This window comes from Artemia sp. Qi Xiang Cuo, chromosome 17 (genome assembly GCF_049724085.1).
Source record: "Artemia sp. Qi Xiang Cuo chromosome 17, ASM4972408v1, whole genome shotgun sequence".
NCBI lineage: Eukaryota > Metazoa > Arthropoda > Branchiopoda > Anostraca > Artemiidae > Artemia > Artemia sp. Qi Xiang Cuo.
The window spans coordinates 6131226-6150995 of NC_142810.1; the positions used below are offsets into that span (position 1 = coordinate 6131226).

General features: G+C 35.1%; 1 protein-coding gene across 1 annotated transcript in view; it reads left to right on the forward strand.

Annotated features, from left to right (window-relative positions):
- The window catches only part of LOC148941841 (uncharacterized), a 65901-nt gene extending 47494 nt beyond the window's left edge, over nucleotides 1-18407 (forward strand). The window contains exon 4 of the mRNA XM_089103721.1: nucleotides 18007-18407. Coding sequence (XP_088959847.1) covers nucleotides 18007-18205 — 199 coding nt within the window. The 3' untranslated portion in view covers nucleotides 18206-18407. The remainder of the gene's footprint in view (nucleotides 1-18006) is intronic.
- The last annotated feature ends 1363 nt before the right edge of the window (nucleotides 18408-19770 follow it).

The following is a 19770-nucleotide window of genomic DNA, read 5'->3' on the forward strand; positions in this document are numbered from 1 at the left end:
TGAATGATGTTAAACTATTAACAGTTGCAAGCAATAAGGTATAATGTTTAAACTTAGTACACTTAATTGAATTACCATTCAAAGTTATTAGTCAGCTTTTACTTCCTAATAGTTCGTCCCAGTAATTCAATTGTATGTTAACATACATAACATAAGGTAAGTAGAAAGGCCCCTATTGACACTGTTGCCCATCCCTGCTGCCACCTACAACTTTTTTTAACACCTAATATTGGCATAGAGTCATTAGGGAGAACACGTGGTTAATGGGGTCAATGACATGGAACACCTGTGCTGTCAGTCATTAATCAAATTGTTTCAGGGGAAGTTAATTAATGTCTGACAGATGACGTCAAGTTAACTTATGTCTTTGGAGTTCGACCAGAATTGTTTCCAGGGCAAATTTTAGATCACACATGACAGCCAATGTCCTGATTGATTGATTTGATAGGACAGGGGATTTAAATTATTGTTTTAAAGGGGAATTATTGATTCCCGAAAGGGGAATTAATTTTTTGTTTCCAAAGACAATTGTTTCTGAGCGAATGTCTATATTAATGTCTTTGGAGTTCTACCAAGAGAATTGTTTCCGAGCGGATGTTTTGATCTTAGCAATGTATTGTTTTAGTGCGGGAATCAGGTTTCTTAGCAATTTGAAATGTGACAGCTCAGAGATGCCAAAAACAAAGGAACACGCTGAAATTACGTTTAGGGGTTATTTGGGCGAAAAAGTTTTAGACATTTTAGGGAATTATTTCGGCGAAACAGTTAGAGACATTTTAAAAGATGATTTTGAAGAGATTTTAGAAGAGGATTTGAGTGTGAAACTCTGTGGTCGTTATAATACACAAGTTCCATTTGAACAGTGTTGTGAGGTCCCCTACCACAACCCCAAAGGGTTCCGATCCCCCCACCCCAACCCGAAGGAAGCCCCTGGTCCTCAAAGGTTCTCCGGGCTCCCAAAGGGCCCCCGGCGACCCAAAGGCTCCTGAACCCACATTTTAATACTTTTTTAAGGCTTTATTATATCTTTTCAGAACAAATTATTATTTTATGGAATTATTTTGGCGAAACAGTTAGAAACATTTTAAAAGATGATTTTTGAAGAGATTTTAGAAGAGGATTTGAGGGTCAAACTCTGTGGTCGTTATAATACACAAGTTCCATTTGAACAGTGTCGTGAGGTCCTCTACCCCAACCCCAAAGGGTTTCGATCCCCCCTACCCCCACCCCGAAGGAAGCCCCCGGTCCTTAAAGGTTCTCCGGGCTCCCAAAGGGCCCCCGGCGCCCCAAAGGCTCCCGAGCCCCCATTTTAATACTTTTTTAAGGCTTTGTTATATCTTTTCAGAACAAATTATTATTTTAGGGAATTATTTCGGCGAAACAGTTAGAGACATTTTAAAAGATGATGGGATGGGTGGTTTGCTATTTTTGACTTTTCTTTGTCGGATTTCTTAGCCTTTCATAGGTGTGTGTTGTCAGAAAATTATGATTTGGGATGTGTAGTTTGCTATTTGGACTTTTCAGAGCTAGGATTCTTAGTCTCTCATAGGTGTTTGTTGTCTGAAACTATTAGTTTGGGATGAGTAGTTTGCCATTTCCGGCTGTTATGAGCTAGGGTTTCCTAGTATTTCGTAGGTAAATGTTGTCAGAAAATTTTAATTTGGGATATGTAAATAACTATTTCGGGCTATTCTGAGCTAGATTTCTTAGTCCCTCATAGGTGTTTCGTGTCTGAAACCTATAGTTTGGGATGAGTAGTTTGCTATTTTTGACTTTTCTGAGCTAGGTTTCTTAGTCTTTCATAGGTATGTGTTGTCTCAAACCTATGATTTAGGATATGTAAATTTCTATTTTTGACTTTTCTGAGCTGGATTTCTTAGCCTTTCATAGGTGTGTTGTCAGAAAATTATGATTTGGGATGTTTAGTTTGCTATTTGGACTTTTCAGAGCTAGGATTCTTAGTTTCTCATAGGTATGTGTTGACTGAAACTTATGATTTGGGATATGTAAATTACTATTTCGGGCTTTTCTAAGCTAGATTGCTTAGTCTTTCGTAGGTGAATGTTGTCAGAAACCTATGATTTGGGATGGGTGGATTACTCTTTTTGACTTTTCTGAGCTGGATTTCTTAGCCGTTCATAGGTGTGTGTTGTCTGAAACTTATGATTTGGGATGGTTGATTTGCTATTTCCGGCTTTTATTAGCTAGGTTTCTTAGCCTTTCAGAGGTGTGTGTTGTCAGAAAATTATGATTTGGGATGTGTAGTTTGCTATTTGGACTTTTCAGAGCTAGGATTCTTAGTCCCTCATAGGTGTTTGTTGTCTGAAACCTATAGTTTGGGATGAGTAGTTTGCTATTTTTGACTTTTCTGAGCTGGATTTCTTAGCCTTTCATAGGTGTGTGATGTATGAAACTTATGATTTGGGATATGTAAATTACTATTTAGGGCTTTTCTGATCTAGATTTCTTAGTCTTTCGTTGATGTGTGTTATCTGAAAATTTTTATATTATTTTGGGAAAATAGATTTGATCAATAACTTATTTCATTTTCATTGAGAAAATTCAGAATCGAAGTTGAACTTTTCTACTTGCTGGAAAGTACTTTGAACAGAACTATAATTTTTTTCATCTCTTTGAGATAGGTTAGAATTGAATTTAAGAAAATTTGGAATTGAAGTGAAACTTTTTATCTTCATGGAAAATAATCAAAATCATAGTATAACTTTTCATATCTTCTGCGGAATAATTTGAACTAAACTTTGTATTTTTTATGTCTTGGTGAACTTGAAACTGAAGTGAAAGATTCATATTTTTTTTATAGAAATTAGAATTGAATTGTGTTCTTTGGTAAAATTCAAAAGCGAACTTGAATTTTTCTATCTTCTTTGGACAATTAGGAAGAGTATCTTAAATATTTTCGTCTCTTTGATAAAGGTTGGAACTAAATTTAATAAAATTTTAAATTAAAGGGAAACTATTTATCTTCATAGGAAATAAACACAAATCATAGCATAACTTTTCCTATCTTAAAAAGAAAAATTTGAACTAAACTTTAAATTTTTTATGTCTTGGTGAACTTAAAACTGAAGTGGAAGCTTTTTATTTTCTCTGGAGAAATTGGAATTGAATTGGGTTCTTTGTTAAAATTCAGAAGAGAACTTGAGCTTTTCTATCTTCTTTGAAAAATTTGGAACAGTATTTTAAATTTTTTCATCTCTTTGAGAAAAATCTTAACTGAAATGGAAATTTTTTATATTATTTTGGGGAAATAGAATTGATCATGTCGGAAATAGCAAATTACATACCTCAAATCATAAGTTTCAGACAACACACACCAACGAAATACTAAGAAGTCTTAGCTCAGAAAAGCCTGAAATAACCAACTATTCATCCCAAACTGTAGGTTTCAGACAACAAACACCTATGAGGGACTAAGAATCCTAGCTCTGAAAAGTCCAAAAAGCAAACTATAAATCACAAATTATAATTTTCTTACAGCACAAACCTATGAAAGGGTATGAAATACAGGTAGGAAAAATCAAAAATAGAAATCCACTCATCAGAAGTCATAGTTTTCAGTCAACTCACACCTATGAAAGGCTAAGAAATCCAGCTCAGAAAAGTCAAAAAATAGCAACCCACACATCCCAAATCATAGGTTTCAGACAACACGCACCAACGAAAGACAAGAAATCTAGCTTAGAAAAGCCCGAAATAGTAATTTACATATCCCAAATCATAAGTTTCAGACAACATTTACCTACGAAATACTAAGAAATCTTAGCTCACAAAAGCCTGAAATAGCCAACTACTCATCCCAAAATAGAAGTTTCGGACAACAAAAAGCAATGAGAGAGTAGTAATCTTAGGTCTGAAAATTTTGAAAAGCAATCTCAACCTCCCGAATCATTATTTTCTGACAGCACACACATATGAACGGCTAAGAAACCTAGCTCAGAAAAGTCAAAAATAGCAAACCACTCATCCCAAATCATAGGTTTCAGTCAACACACCCCTACGAAAGGCTAAGAAATCCAGCTCAGAAAAGTCAAAAAATAACAATTCACACAACCCAAATCATAAGTTTCAGACAACACACACCTACGAAATACTAAAAAATCTGATTATGAAAAGTCAGAAATAGCAAATTACACATCCCAAATCATAAGTTTCAGACAAAACACACCTACGAAATACTAAGAAACCTTAGCTCAGAAAAGTCTAAAATAGCAAACTACTCATCCCAAACTATAGTTTTCAGACAACAAACACCTATGAGGGACTAAGAATCCTAGCTCTGAAAAGTCCAAAAAGAAAGCTACACTTCCCAAATGATGATTTTATGACATCACAAACCAATGAAAGGATAAGAAATCTAGCTCAGATAAGTCAAAAATATCTAATCCCAAATCTTAGAATTCAGACAAAAGACATAAATAAAATCCTAAGAAACCCTGCTCCGAAAAGTCAAAAATAGCAAACAACCCATCCCAAGTCAAAGATTTCAGACAACACACACACCAACGAAAGACTAAGAAACCTAGCTTAGAAAAGCCCGAAATAGTAATTTACATATCCCAAATCATAAGTTTCAGACAACATTCACCTACGAAATACTAGGAAACCTTAGCTCAGAAAAGCCAGAAATAGCAAACCATTCATCCCAAACTATAAGTTTCAGACATCAAACGCCTATGAGAGACTATGAATCATAGCTCTGAAAAGTCCAAAAAGCAAACTACAGATTCCAAATCATAATTTTCTGACAACACATACATATGAAAGGCTAAGAAATCTAGCTGAGACAAGTCAAAAATAGCAAACAACTCATCACAAATCATAGGTTTCAGTCAACACACACCTATGAAAGGCTAAGAAATCCAGCTCAGAAAAGTCAAAAAATAGCAACCCACACATCTCAAATCATAGGTTTCAGACAACACACATCAACGAAAGACTAAGAAATCTAGCTCAGAAAAGCCCGAAATAGTAATTTACATATCCCAAATCATAAGTTTCAGACAACAGACACCTACGAAAGGCTAAAAACTCCAGCTCTGAAAAGTCAAAAATAGCAAACTATTCATCCCAAAACTATAGGTTTCAGACAACACATGTCTATGAGAGACTAGGAATCCTAGCTCTGAAAAGCACGAAATAGTAACACATCCCAAATCATAACTTTCTGACAACACACACCTATGAAAGGGTATGAAATCAAGCTCGAAAAAGTTCAAAATAGCAAACCCCCCATCCCAAAACATAGGTTACAGAAAACACATACCAATTAAAGACTAAGAACTCCAACTCAGAAAAGCCTGAAATAGTAATTTACATATCCCAAATCATAAGTTTCAGACAACATTCACCTACGAAATATTAAGAAATCTTAGCTCAGAAAAGCCTGAAATAGCCAAGTACTCATCCCAAACTAGAAGTTTCAGACAACAAACACCTATGAGGGACTAAGAAATCCAGCTCTGAAAAGTCCAAAAAGCAAACTACACCTCCCAAATCATAATTTTCTGAAAGCTCACACCTATGAAAGGCTAAGAAATCTCACTCAGAAAAGTCAAAAATATCAAACCACTCATCCCAAATCGTAGGTTTCAGTCAACACACACCTATGAAAGGCTACGAAATCCAGCTCAGAAAAGTCAAAAAATAGCAATCCCACACATCCCAAATCATAGGTTTCAGACAACAAATACCTATGAATGACTATGAAATCTGGTTATGAAAAGTCGGAAATAGCAAATTACACACCTCAAATCATGAGTTTCAGTCAACACACACCTACGAAATACTATGAAACCTTAGTTCAGAAAAGCCTGAAATGGCAAACTACGCATCCCAAACTACCTTTTTCAAACAAAAAACCTCTATGATAGCCTATGAATACTATCTATGAAAATTCCTAAAAGCAAAATACAACTCACGAATCAGATTTTTATGACATCACACACCAATTAAAAGATAAGAAACCTAGCTCAGAAAAGTAAAAAATAGCAAATCCCAAATCATAGGTTTCAGACAACAGATACCTATAAAAGACTAAGAAATCCAGCTCAGAAAAGTCAAAAATAGCAATCCACCCGTTCCAAATCATAGGTTTCAGACAACACACACCAACGAAAGACTAAGAAATCTAGCTTAGAAAAGCCCGAAATAGTAATTTACATATCCCAAATCATAAGTTTCATACAACATTCACCTACGAAATACTATGAAACCTTAGCTTAAAAAAGCCTTAAATAAAAAACTAATCATCTTAAACTATCAGTTTCACATATCAAATACAAATGAGAGACTAAGACTCATAACTCTGAAAATTCCGAGAAGCAAACTACATCTTCCCTAATATTATTTTCGGACAACAAACACCTACGAAAGACCAAGAAATCATGCTCAGAAAAGTCAAATATAGAAACCCACATATCCCAATCATAAGTTTCAGACAACACACACCTACGAAATACTATGAAACCTTAGCTCAGAAAAGCCCGAAATAACAAACTATTCATCACAAAGTAGAGGTTTAAGACAACAAACATCTATGAGGGACTTAGAATCCTAGCTCTGAAAAGTCCAAAAAGCAAACTACCAATCCCAAATCATAATTTTCTGACAGCACACACCTATGAAAGGCTAAGAAATCTAGCTCAGAAAAGTCAAAAATAGCAAATTAACAATACCAAATCATAGATTTTAGACAACACACACCTATGAAATGCTAAGAAATCCACCCATCCCAAATCAAAAGTTTCTAGACAACACACACCAATGAAATACAAGAAATCAAGCTATGAAAAGCCCGATATTGTAATTTGCATCTTCGAAATCATATGTTTAATACAACTTCCACACACGAAATACTAGGAAACCTTGGATGAGAAGAGACTGAAATAGCAAACTACTTATCACGAACTATCGGTTTTACACATCACACAACATATAAGAGATATCACTCCTAGCTCGGAACATCCCGAGTAGCAAACTATACAGCCCATACTATTATTTTCTGACAACACACACCTATGAAAGGGCCATTAATCTAAATCTTACATGTAATAGATAGCAATCCACCCATCCCAAATAATAGATTTAAGACACCACATACCTACGAAAGAGACTGAAATAGCCAACTACTGATCCCAAACTAGAGGTTTCAGATAACGAACACCTATGACGGACTAAGAATCCTAGCTCTGAAAAGTCCAAAAAGCAAACTACAAATCCCACATCATAATTTTCTGACAGCATACACCTATGAAAGGCTAAGAAATCTAGCTCAGAAAAGTCAAAAATAGCAAATTAACCATCCCAAATCATAGGTTTCAGACAACACACACCTATGAAAGGCTAAGAAATCGAGCTCAGAAAAGTCAAAAATAGCAATCCACCCATCCCAAATCATAGGTTTCAGACAACACACACACACCAACGAAAGACTAAGAAATCTAGCTTAGAAAAGCCCGAAATAGTAATTTACATATCCCAAATCATAAGTTTCAGACAACATTCACCTACGAAATACTAGGAAACCTTAGCTCAGAAAAGCCAGAAATAACAAACTATTCATCCCAAACTAGAAGTTTCAGACAACAAACACTTATGAGGGACTAAGAATCCTAGCTCTGAAAAGTCCAAAAAGCAAACTACACATCCCAAATCATAATTTTTTGACATCACACACCTATGAAAGGCTAAGAAACCTAGCTCAGAAAATTCAAAAATAGCAAATTAACCATCCCAAATCATAGGTTTCTGACAACACACACCTATAAAAGGCTAAGAAATCCAGCTCAGAAAAGTCAAAAATAGCAATCCACCCATTCCAAATCATAGGTTCAGACAACACACACCAACGAAAGACTAAGAAATCTAGCTTAGAAAAGCCCGAAATAGTAATTTACATATCCCAAATCATAAGTTTCATACAACTTTCACCTACGAAATACTATGAAACCTTAGGTCAGAAAAGCCTGAAATAGCAAACTATTCATCCCAAACTAGAAGTTTCAGACAATAAACGCCTAAGAGAGACTAAGACTCATAGCTCGGAAAAGTCTAAAAAGCAAACTACACATTCCAGATCATAATTTTCTGACAACACACACCTATGAAAGGCTAAGAAATCAAGCTTAGAAAAGTAAAAAATAGCAAACCACTCATCCCAAATCATAGGTTTCAGTCAACACACACCTATGAAATGCTAAGATATCCAGCTCAGAAAAGTCAAAAAATAGCAACCCACACATCCCAAATCATAGGTTTCAGATAACACACATCAACGAAAGACTAAGAAATCTAGCTCAGAAAAGCCCTAAATAGTAATTTACATATCCCAAATCATAAGTTTCATACATCACACACCTATGAAAGGCTAAGAAATCCAGCTCAGAAAAGTCAAAAATAGCAAACTATTCATCCCAAACTATAGGTTTCAGACAACAAACACCTATGAGGGACTAAGAATCCTAGCTCTGAAAAGTCCAAATGGCAAACTACACATCCCAAATCATAATTTTCTGACAACACACACCTATGAAAGGCTAAGAAACCTAGCTAATAAAAGCCGGAAATAGCAAATTAACCATCCCAAATCATAAGTTTCAGACAAAACACCCCTATGAACGGCTAAGAAATCCAGCTCAGAAAAGTCAAAAATAGCAATCCACCCATCCCAAATCATAGGTTTCTGACAACATTCACCTACGAAAGACTAAGCAATCTAGCTTAGAAAAGCCCGAAATAGTAATTTACATATCCCAAATCATAAGTTTCAGTCAACACATACCTATGAGAGACTAAGAATCCTAGCTCTGAAAAGTCCAAATAGCAAACTACACATCCCAAATCATAATTTTCTGACAACACACACCTATGAAAGGCTAAGAAATCCAGCTCAGAAAAGTCAAAAATAGTAATTTACATATCCTAAATCATAGGTTTCAGACAACACATACCTATGGAAGACTAAGAAACATAGCTCAGAAAAGTCTAAAATAGCAAACTACTCATCCCAAACTATAGGTTTCAGACAACAAACACCTATGAGGGACTAAGAAATCTAGCTCAGAAAAGCCCGAAATAGTAATTTACATATCCCAAATCATAATTTTCTGACAACATTCACCTAAGAAATACTAGGAAACCCTAGCTCATAAAAGCCTGAAATAGCAAACTACTCATCCCAAACTAGAAGTTTCAGACAACAAACACCTATGAGAGACTAAGAATCCTAGCTCTGAAAAGTCCAAATAGCAAACTACACATCCCAAACCATAATTTTCTGACAAAACACACCTATGAAAGGCTAAGAAATCCGACTCAGAAAAGTCAAAAATAGCAAACCACCCATCCCATCATCTTTTAAAATGTCTTTACCTATTTCGCCGAAATAATTCCCTAAAATAATAATTTGTTCTGAAAATATATAACAAAGCCTTAAAAAAGTATTAAAATGGGGGCTCAGGAGTCTTTGGGGCGTCGGGGGCCCTTTGGGAGCCCGGAGAAGCCTTAAGGACCGGGGGCTTCCTGCGGGGTGGGGTTAGGGGTATCGGAACCCTTTGGGGTTGGGGTAGAGGACCTCACGACACTGTTCAAATGGAACTTGTGTATTATAACGACCACAGAGTTTCACCCTCAAATCCTCTTCTAAAATCTCTTCAAAATCATCTTTTAAAATGTCTCTAACTGTTTCGCCGAAATAATTCCCTAAAATGTCTAAAACGGTTTCGCCCAAATAACCCCTAAACGTAATTTCAGCGTGTTTCTTTGTTTTTGGCATCTCTGTAATGTCTAAATAGTAATTTACGTATCCCAAATCATAAGTTTCATCCATCACACACCTATGAAAGGCTAAGAAATCCAGCTCAGAAAAGTCAAAAATAGCAAACTATTCATCCCAAACTATAGGTTTCAGACAACAAACGTCTATTAGAGACTAGGAATCCTAGCTCTGAAAAGCCTGAAATAGTAATTTACATATCCCAAATCATAATTTTCTGACAACACACACCTATGAAAGGGTAAGAAATCCAGCTCAGAAAAGTCAAAAATAGCAAACCACCCATCCGAAATCATAGGTTTCAGACAACACATACCTATGAAAGACTAAAAAATCCAACTCAGAAAAGCCCGAAATAGTAATTTCCATATCCCAAATCATAAGTTTCAGACAACATTCTCCTACGAAATACTAAGAAATCTTTGCTCAGAAAAGCCTGAAATAGCCAAGTACTCATCCCAAACTAGAAGTTTCAGACAACAAACACCTATGAGGGACTAAGAAATCCAGCTTTGAAAAGTCCATAAAGCAAACTACACCTCCCAAATCATAATTTTCTGAAAGCACACACCTATGAAAGGCTAAGAAATCTCGCTCAGAAAAGTCAAAAATAGCAAACCACTCATCCCAAATCATAGGTTTCAGTCAACACACACCTACGAAAGGCTACGAAATCCAGCTCAGAAAAGTCAAAAAATAGCAACCCACACAACCAATGTATCTAACTGTTTCGCCGAAATAATTCCCTAAAATGTCTAAAACGGTTTCGCCCAAATAACCCCTAAACGTAATTTCAGCGTGTTCCTTTGTTTTTGGCATCTCTGTGGTGTCACATTTCAAATTACTATGAAACATGATTCCCGCACTAAAACAATTCATTGCTAAGATCAAAACATCCGCTCGGAAACAATTCTCTTGGTAGAACTCTAAAGACATTAATATAGACATTCGCTCGGAAACAGTTCTCTTTGGAAACAACAAATTAATTCCCCTTTCGTGAATCAATAATTCCCCTTAGAAACAACAAATTAATTCCCCTTTCGTATCAAATCAATCAATCATGACATCAGCTGTCACGTGTGATCTAAACTTTGCTCTGGAAACAATTCTGGTCGAACTCCAAAGACATTAATTAACTTGACGTCATCTGTCAGACATTAATTAACTTCCCCGGAAACAATTTGATTAATGACTGACAGCACAGGTGTTCCATGTCATTGACCCCATTAACCACGTGTTATCCCTAATGACTCTATGCCAATATTAGGTGTTAAAAAAATTGTAGGTGGCAGCAGGGGTGGGCAACAGTGTCAATAGGGGCCTTTCTACTAAGGTACACAGTATATAATGCCACAGTACACATTCATGAGCCGCTGGCCACCCAAAAAATATTACCATAGTAAGAGTTTATTAGGCATCATTAAAATACCTCTGCCTTCGCCCGGAAGGTCAATGCGTGGTTGTGGGCAAACGCTTCTCGTTTTTTCCCCCAGATTTCTCAAGGTGCCCATTTAGAGCTGGGTCGACTCTGGATGAGCTTACTGAGTTACACCGCTGACCCCGTTCCAAACCAAATAACCAGCAACATCAGGACTTGAACCCCTGTACTCAAGAACAAAGGATTTCGGGTCTAGTACGCTAACCACTCGGCTAAGGCGGTTGCCCCCTGGATTCATCTTGAGTCTAAATATACCTGAGAACCGTAATTTTGCTGAAATTTGACTTTCGACTGTTTTTAAATTGTTTCTTAATGCTCTGACCGCGTATTTATTTTTCCAACTGATGTTTTTTAAACTGATATTGTTTTTCAGTGTCTGACAATATGTCTGAATATATTGGCGTGTAAACCGTTGTGGTTTGTTTTTCTGATTTATAAACATTTGTACAATACTGGTAAGCCTTATACAATATAAGCCCTGTACAATATGTTGTACAATACTGGTAAGCCCTATTAGGAAGTAAAATGGAAGAATCGATAATGACAGTGACTCTGTGCCTCACCAGGATAAAAATTAAAAATTTTTATATAAAATATGTCAAACTATTTTTTTAAATAAATTTGTATTTTTAAATATTTACTTTATCGTTTACCAAAAAAGTCATAGAAGTCAAATAAAACAATAATTAAAAGACATTTTGATAGATTAGTGCTTAAAATATTGTACTTTACCATTTACAAAAAAATACGTTTTCTTAAAGCCAAATTTGAAAAAATAAATACGTGGTTTTGTACTGCAGCCGCTGCACCCTTAAATGGGGGGATATAGAGTCAAGGCAGTACTAAATTTTTGTCAGTTAAGTCGTGAAAATGAATGGTCAAAACTAATTAGTCAAGTTTGACGCAGTTTTTCGTCTGTAAGAATACAAACACTAACACCCAGTTGAATCCCATAGTTTACTACACATCATAAAAAAAACTGCATTTTCTTGGGCTGCATGGTGCCATATGTAGACCCCGGCGCCGCGCCGGCGGATCCACCGAACGCCGCCGACGAGAGGCCCGGTCGAACGCCGCCGAAGTGTCGTAACGGAACACTAAGCTGTTTAACGTTATTTTGCGTGTTTGTTTGAACCATATAGTGACCTAGTTAATTATTAAGTAACTTATTTTTTTAATGAAAGCTGAGACGGTATCCTATCAATGTGGTATCCAGAGGGGGGGGGGGTAGGGGGTATTACATTTAAATGATAATATCTCCAAATTTTTTTATTTAAAACAGGGATACCAAAAAGTTATTTTTTAAATTTAAAGCAGAGACGGCATTTTATCAAGGTGGTATACAGAGGGGGGGGGGGTAGTGAGCTATCATATTTAAATGATAATACCTCGATTTTTTTTTTGAAAGCAGGGGTGACAATAAGTTAATTATTTTTTTTATTTAAAGCAGAGACGGTATCCTATCAAGATAGTATCCATAGGGGGGCATAGGGAGTTATTATATTTAAGGGATAGTACCTTGATTTTTTTTTTTTTTTATTGAAATGCCAAATTTTTTTTTATGGGATGCCAAAAAGTTGAAAAGTTGACAAAAATTAACAAGACTTTCGTGAGTCATACTTGATACAGCACTTGCATGGTTTTACGTCCAAAGGGAAAGGGACATATGCGTCCAACCCGTTTTTTTCTTATTGATGAAACGGGTTTAGTTTGAAAACATTCATTCATAAGTACAAGGCAGATTCACACTAAAACGAATGGGTGTGACGAAAGCGATATCGACATCCCCACCTAACGTTGCGCTCGAGTGACAATGGCGCCCTTTGTGCAGTGCCCAAGTTACATTAAAAGGCCAGGTCATAATAAAAGTTGTCGATTTGGGAGGTTCAAGGAGGAGTCTTTGACAGTCTTATGACCACAGGGTACTAGGTGTTGCAAAGTTTTTACGTATCTACAGTGGCTTAAAAAATTCGATCACCCCACAAATGATTACCAAAAATATGCACAAATATAACAAATGTAACATTTGGAATGTAATAACACTTTTTTCAAAGTTTTGAAGAAAAGCAAAAAAGTCTAAATATCCCTAACTACGCTTGAAAGCTATTTTAAAAAGAAACTCTTTGGAGATTTCCATCTAAATGACCATAGCAGAAGCTTTGAGCCTGGGTGGGAATCTAAGAGGAGTCTTTGAGTATTTTGACCACAGGTGACTTATTGTTGCGACTTTCTTAAATTTGGTAATTTTTGTGAGCATTTGGAAATCAAATCTTAAATTCAATAACTGATACTAAGTGTCCTAACATTTTGCTTGGATTAAAAGTGAAGAACTAGGATGAAAATCACAACATCTTCCTGGAGCTACTTCAGTCTGTATATTATTTCATTTAATTACATTTAAAACGGATGAGCTTTTCATTTTTTACCAGAAAATAGCTGGCATTTAATGTTTCTTCATACCGAATAAACCATTAAATGTTTTTTGTTTCATTGTAATTGAAGTGTTCTCATGTGAATTGTTCATCATGTATTTTTCAATTTGATATGTTTACTCCTTTTAGATGCAGTTTATAATTTAACTGATATTAGGTATTTATCAATTTATAATTTGAAATGAATCCCCAAAAGAAAAAAACGAATAATATCCAAAAGAGCAGCCAAAAGCAATAAAAAAGCAGCAGTTCAGCCTTAGTCTACATGACATATATTCTATAAAGAAGCCAAAAAAGCTTTAAATTGTATTTTCTTTTTTAATTGTTACTAAAAACTAGTTTTTAATACAAGAAGTCTTTTTAAGAATCCAAAAGAGCAAAAAAAACAATCAATATCAAAGTCGCCCATTTCAACTGTTTTGAAGGGGACAAAATAGACATAGACAAAGGGCATTATAAAAAAATTAAGCTTCTAAATTCAAAGTTATTTTCAAAGTTCTTACAAAGGTAATTGACAAATTTTGTGATACGGTATTTGAAGTTTTTTATGCAGCAATGCTCGATGAAAAAAACTACTAATTTTGATAACTGTTTATGTTAAGAGTACATAACTAATAGATACTTCAACTACTCGTATGCAAGGGTTCTGAAGCGCCACAGCCATTTCGTTTCTACCACATTTCTACTTCTCTTGATGAATAACGAAGAAGACCAGTTTCCAGCCAGCGACTTGTGGATTTTTTAACTCATGATTAGGCTCGAATCTGTTGTAAATTTAAGCTGTGATTTGAGAAAGACTGATGAAAACATTAATGTTTGCGGTCAACATTGATCACGCCGGCGGCACGGTGCCGACATCTTACCGGCGGCGCGGCACGGCGTGCTGTTTTGGGCCCCGCCGCCGCCGGTCTTCCCTCATCGGCGCGGCGCCGGGGTCTAGCCATATGCTTTCCACTTTTTTTTTTTGATTTTTATTCTCTTGTTTTTAGCTAAAAAACATTTTTAAGTCAAACCATTTTTCAAAATATGGAAGACTGTTTAAGTTTCCACTTTTAAAACATTTTAGGCCATTTTAACTCGAACCAATTATTTTGTCACTGTCCTTGGTATTTTATGCAAAAACTTAAACTACATCGGAAAACTTTTTTGTTTCAGTTATAGCTTTTTTCCAGAACGCATTCAATCAGTCTTTAAATAAGAAGATTCACAAGTTTGATTTTTATATTCTATAGCTCCATAAATTGAAAATCCGCTCCACGTTCTTCCGTGTCGCAAAATACCTACTGAGATATCCAATTTGAAAATGCAGTTCATAGCTCATCTATAGTCTTCATATAGTCTTCAGGATGTTGTCTTCAGGATGTTGTCTTTCAATAAATTTCAATAAATAATGAATTCGCGGGAAAACTTTTCCACGCAGGACGGGATTTCCGACATGATTAAAAAAAAAAAAAATCTGAAATTCAAGTCTATTTTCAAATGAAGGTGTGCTAAGACAAATTTGTCGCTTTGTCGTTTTCTTTTTTTATGAAAATTGGTTTTCAATAAATAATAATAATAATAATAGTTTATCTCAAACTGAAAATGGACGAACAGCGTTTTTTAGGCATTTTTTCCCCGATTGAAGTGTTACTGACACGTTTTCGTTAGGTCACAACTATTAATTAATGAAAAAGTTTTAATAACAATTTTGGAAACGTATTATTTGAAAGGCCGTATCTAAAAGAGTAAGGAGTGGGTAGGGAGTAAGGAGTGATAGCTTTAAAAACAAGTGGGCAACTATTTTATTATTTTTTATATCCTTTTTTACTAAAAAGGATAAGGCAGACAAACGCTCTCCCTTATAGAAAATGACGAGGGAACCCATATTAGTGCTTTAATTCCTGTTTGGAATTATTCTTTTCTTCTTTAGTTACATTTTTCTCCCTTTTACAGTTTTTCCCTTTTTCCCATTTTTTTTACATTTTTGTTCCGTTTTACGTTTAAAATTTTTTCCTATTTCCCCCCCTTTAATAACATATTTATTTCTCCCTGCAAATTTTTCCCCAGTTATGGTTATATCGAGTCAATAGGCGTAGAATGTCGGAAGAAGGCATAAAACTGGCGTTAATTAACATACCGTATGTCTTTTAACAGACAGAATATGAAACTGGATTTCCCCCCTTTCTTTTCCATCTTTTACGTCTTTTTTACATTCTTGTATTTTACATTTTATATTTATAAATTGTTTCCTCTTTTTGCCTTTATTTATATATTCTCTCTCCCTTTAATTCCATATTCTTTTTCCCCTTGGAAGTTTACTTACCGGCTAATTTTTCCCCAGTTGTGGTTATATCAAGCAACAGTTGTAGAAAGTCAGAAGAAGGTACAAAACTGGCGCTAATGAACCTACCGCTACGTGTTTTAACAGACAGGATAGGAAACTGGATTTTTTCCCTTTCTTCCCATTTTTACATCTTTTTTACATTTTTACATTTTGCATTTCGAAATTTTTCCCATTTTTTTTCCTTTAATTACATATTCTTTTCCCCCTTTAATTACATATTCTTTTCCCCCTTGGAAGTTCACTAACCGGCAAATTTTTCTCAAGTTGTGATTATATCGAGCCAACAGTCCTAGGAAGTCGGAAGAAGGCATAAAACTGGTGTTAATTAACATACCGCTATGTTTTTTAACAGACAGGATATGAAGCTGGATTTTTTCCATTAATTCCCATTTTTTGCATCTTTTTTACATTTCTACATTTTCCGTCTTAGATTTTCAAACTTTTTCCCATTTTCTCCCCTTTAATTACATTTTATTTTCCCCCTTTAATTACATATTCTTTTCCCCTTGGTAGTTTACTTACCGGCAAATTATTCCCCACTTGTCATTATATCGAGCCAACAGTCGTAGAAAGCCGGAGGAAGGCATAAAACTGGCGTTCATTAACATGCCACAGAGAGGAAATGAAACAGGATTTTCTTTAAAATAATTTACGAAGGATTTACAAAAATTTATAACGTTTCTTTTTAGACTTATTTCCACCGTTGTAAGCGATGCTAACATGTTTTGGTTGACTCTCACAAATGTATTTGCCAAATAACAAATATGTTATAAAAACTACTCTGGAAACTTGTTATTTGGGCGGTAAATTTGAAATGAAACCTTGACGCTTAAACACATATCCGTTTCTATTTCAAGATTAAACTCCTTGTACAAGTTGATCCATTTTATTTGGAATTGCATAAGAATTTTGGCAGTAATTGTTGCCAGCAATGTTCTCTTAGCTCGTGGAAATATAATTGTTAGTAAAATATCTATTAATAATTTTTAGTCAAATGTTCGTGAAGAGGCCTATTGCTAGAAAAATTGTGCATTAGTCAGTGGTTATCCTATTAGATTTAAGCATCAATGTAGTGAAGAAAACGGACGTAGTAAGAATACCATTATCTTTAAGCTGTACGATAATATGACGTTCGCCTGTATTTTTCTAACTACTCACAAAAACTCACCTTAATAACTTACCACTTTGTCCTTCAAAGACAAGGTATAAAACAGGATTTTCTCTAAAGCAATGTGCCAAGGATTCACATATAGCAAACAAAGATTTTTCTGGTGCCTAGAAAAGGAATCCTACCCAGTCCACAATGCAACTGAAAAGTCAAACACTGCTCTTCAAGGCTTTACCCCCCTCACCCAAACAATTCGTTCGACTTGCAAATTTGTCTTTAATATGCAGGTAAAACAACCTTATTTGAGGCAATCAGGAAAAGGCCACCGGAGGAAAACCCCATTTTCTTCCTTCTTTTGGTACCCACTCAACAAAATTCTTTTAGTACCCCCCCCCCTTTTTTTAATAGAAATCTCGGATACGGCTCTGGTTAAAGGGTAAGTCTGGTTAAAAATAATGGGAATATACTATCAACATCTCATTTTATTATATTTATCTGATCGTATTTTCTCTTTTATTTAGAAAATTATTATTTATTTTATTCTGAAGGTTGCTTCTATCTGTATTTTATCATTTTCAACTACATTCTTGGATAAGTCTAGCAAAATTAATAGGGATAGCCTATATCATCAGCTTGCGGTGACTGTGAAGGCTACTAAATTAGAAGTCTTTTCTTGTTCCTGATTTTCTGATACCTGACGCTTCTGATTCGTAATTTTGAGCACATTTATTTTATTCGGATGCTGTAATTATTTCACTATTTTATAGGATAAATCTATAAAAAATGATCAGGATATGGCATCGGGCTTGACAACAGTGAAGGCTACCAAACTGGAGCCAACACGTGTATTTTCTGATTTTCAGAATATTTATTCTATTCTGACCGTATATTTACTTAATTATTTTATAGGCTGAGCCTGGTGAAAAATAACCAGGATATTCTGTCAGCTTGGGGTGACAGTGCAGGCTACCAAACTGGAAGCAACACAGCTATTTTGTATCTGCAACAAAATGATCGGGTTTCATTGGTGTTGCAAGAAGGCTCAATTCATGAATCAACAGTTTTTGGCAGAGGCTATACAAGTTTCAGCGGTTTTAGGATAAAATAAGCACTGGAGGCACTGGAGGTCATAAGGCACTGGAGGCACTGGAGTTCACCCCCAGTGCATTCACGATCTCGAAGCGTTATTAAAGTATTTTTTATAACTACTATTTAAGAGTTAAATATCAATAAATAATATTTTATGAACTTTTTTGCTAGCTTGTTGTACTTATTGAATTGATTCAAGAAGATGAAAAAAATAAATCATAAAATATATCTGCTGTGTCTGTCTTTGTGTTTGGCAATTTCTAAATAACAGCACAAAAAATATAGAAAACTACAAAATAAGATAAACATGACAAGCCAAAAGCTAAAAAATAATCATAGTAAAAACCGCCTACCCTCCACCCAACGCTATTATAAAGGAGCCACCAACCAGAAAAAATAACAAATATTAGCCTGAAAATGCGCTATTTTTTGCTCAATCAATGAAATTTCATGAAAAAAAAAATTTCATTCTTAAAAAAAATTGCTGCTGTAAATCAAATTGCGTTCACGACACAAATTTTTCAGGAGAATAGACGGACCGAAAGAGGAGCTTTGGAATTTTTAGGTTTAGGCACAACCTTTAAGAGGAAGGGGAAGAGAGAAAGGGAAGGGAGGAAGAGGAAGGATGCGGGAGGGATTTTAGAATAATTTTCCTCCAGGTAAGTATTAGGGAAAGCATGCTTTGGTGACTATTTTCAAAATTTCTTGAGAAGAAGGGGTCTTCAAAATAAGCTTAACACCTACAATGTATGCCTACACTCAGCCAGCGTTGCCAAAGTGGTGCAATTGTGGTGCAATACACATTTTTCGGTACATTTGGGTTTTCTGACTCAGATATCTGCTCAAGTTTTAGTTTATTGAAAATTTTCTTCTTGCTAATGCAAGTTTTTAACCTGATGTTTAGATACTATAAATTAATTTTTCGCAGTACAGTTTTAGTCAGAAAACTGGTACAGTTTACTTCGAAGTGTTGGCAACGCTGCACTCTGCATCTTTTACTAAAAGCAAATATACTATAGCCGACGAGTGAAATAGCAAGACCATTGAATGTTTTATTAATGTATATTTAGCAATTTTAAATAATTTTTCTAAAAAGCTGGTTTCCGCCAAGGTTTACAGCTAGAACAAGTGAAATGAAATTATAAAATACCCTCAGTTCAAAAGTACTTCATGTTTTAAATGTTTCTATGCAACGAAAACCTATCGAAATGCAAATTTCAAAAATCCACTTATTGCCACAAGGGAAAAATGGAGTCGTACAAGGGTACTACATTAAAAAAAGAACAAAAAGCGAAAAGAAGTAGATAAGTTTCATTCTATTTTTGATTTCGTTTAAAATACAAGTGGCTGTGGTAATTGTCGTAAATTTTAAAAAAGAATGGAAAACTAAAAAAATAGTTATTTTACTTAATTATCTAAACCCACCTAACACAAAAGCTGAAAAAAAAAAAAAACACGGAGCACAGGAAGAAAAAATAAGCAGGAAGAAATTTCTAAATGAGACGATAAAATATTCTTACTAGAAGTCATAATTATTGTCCTTATTTGTTTATTTTTCAATTTATATTATATTTGTTTTTTCCT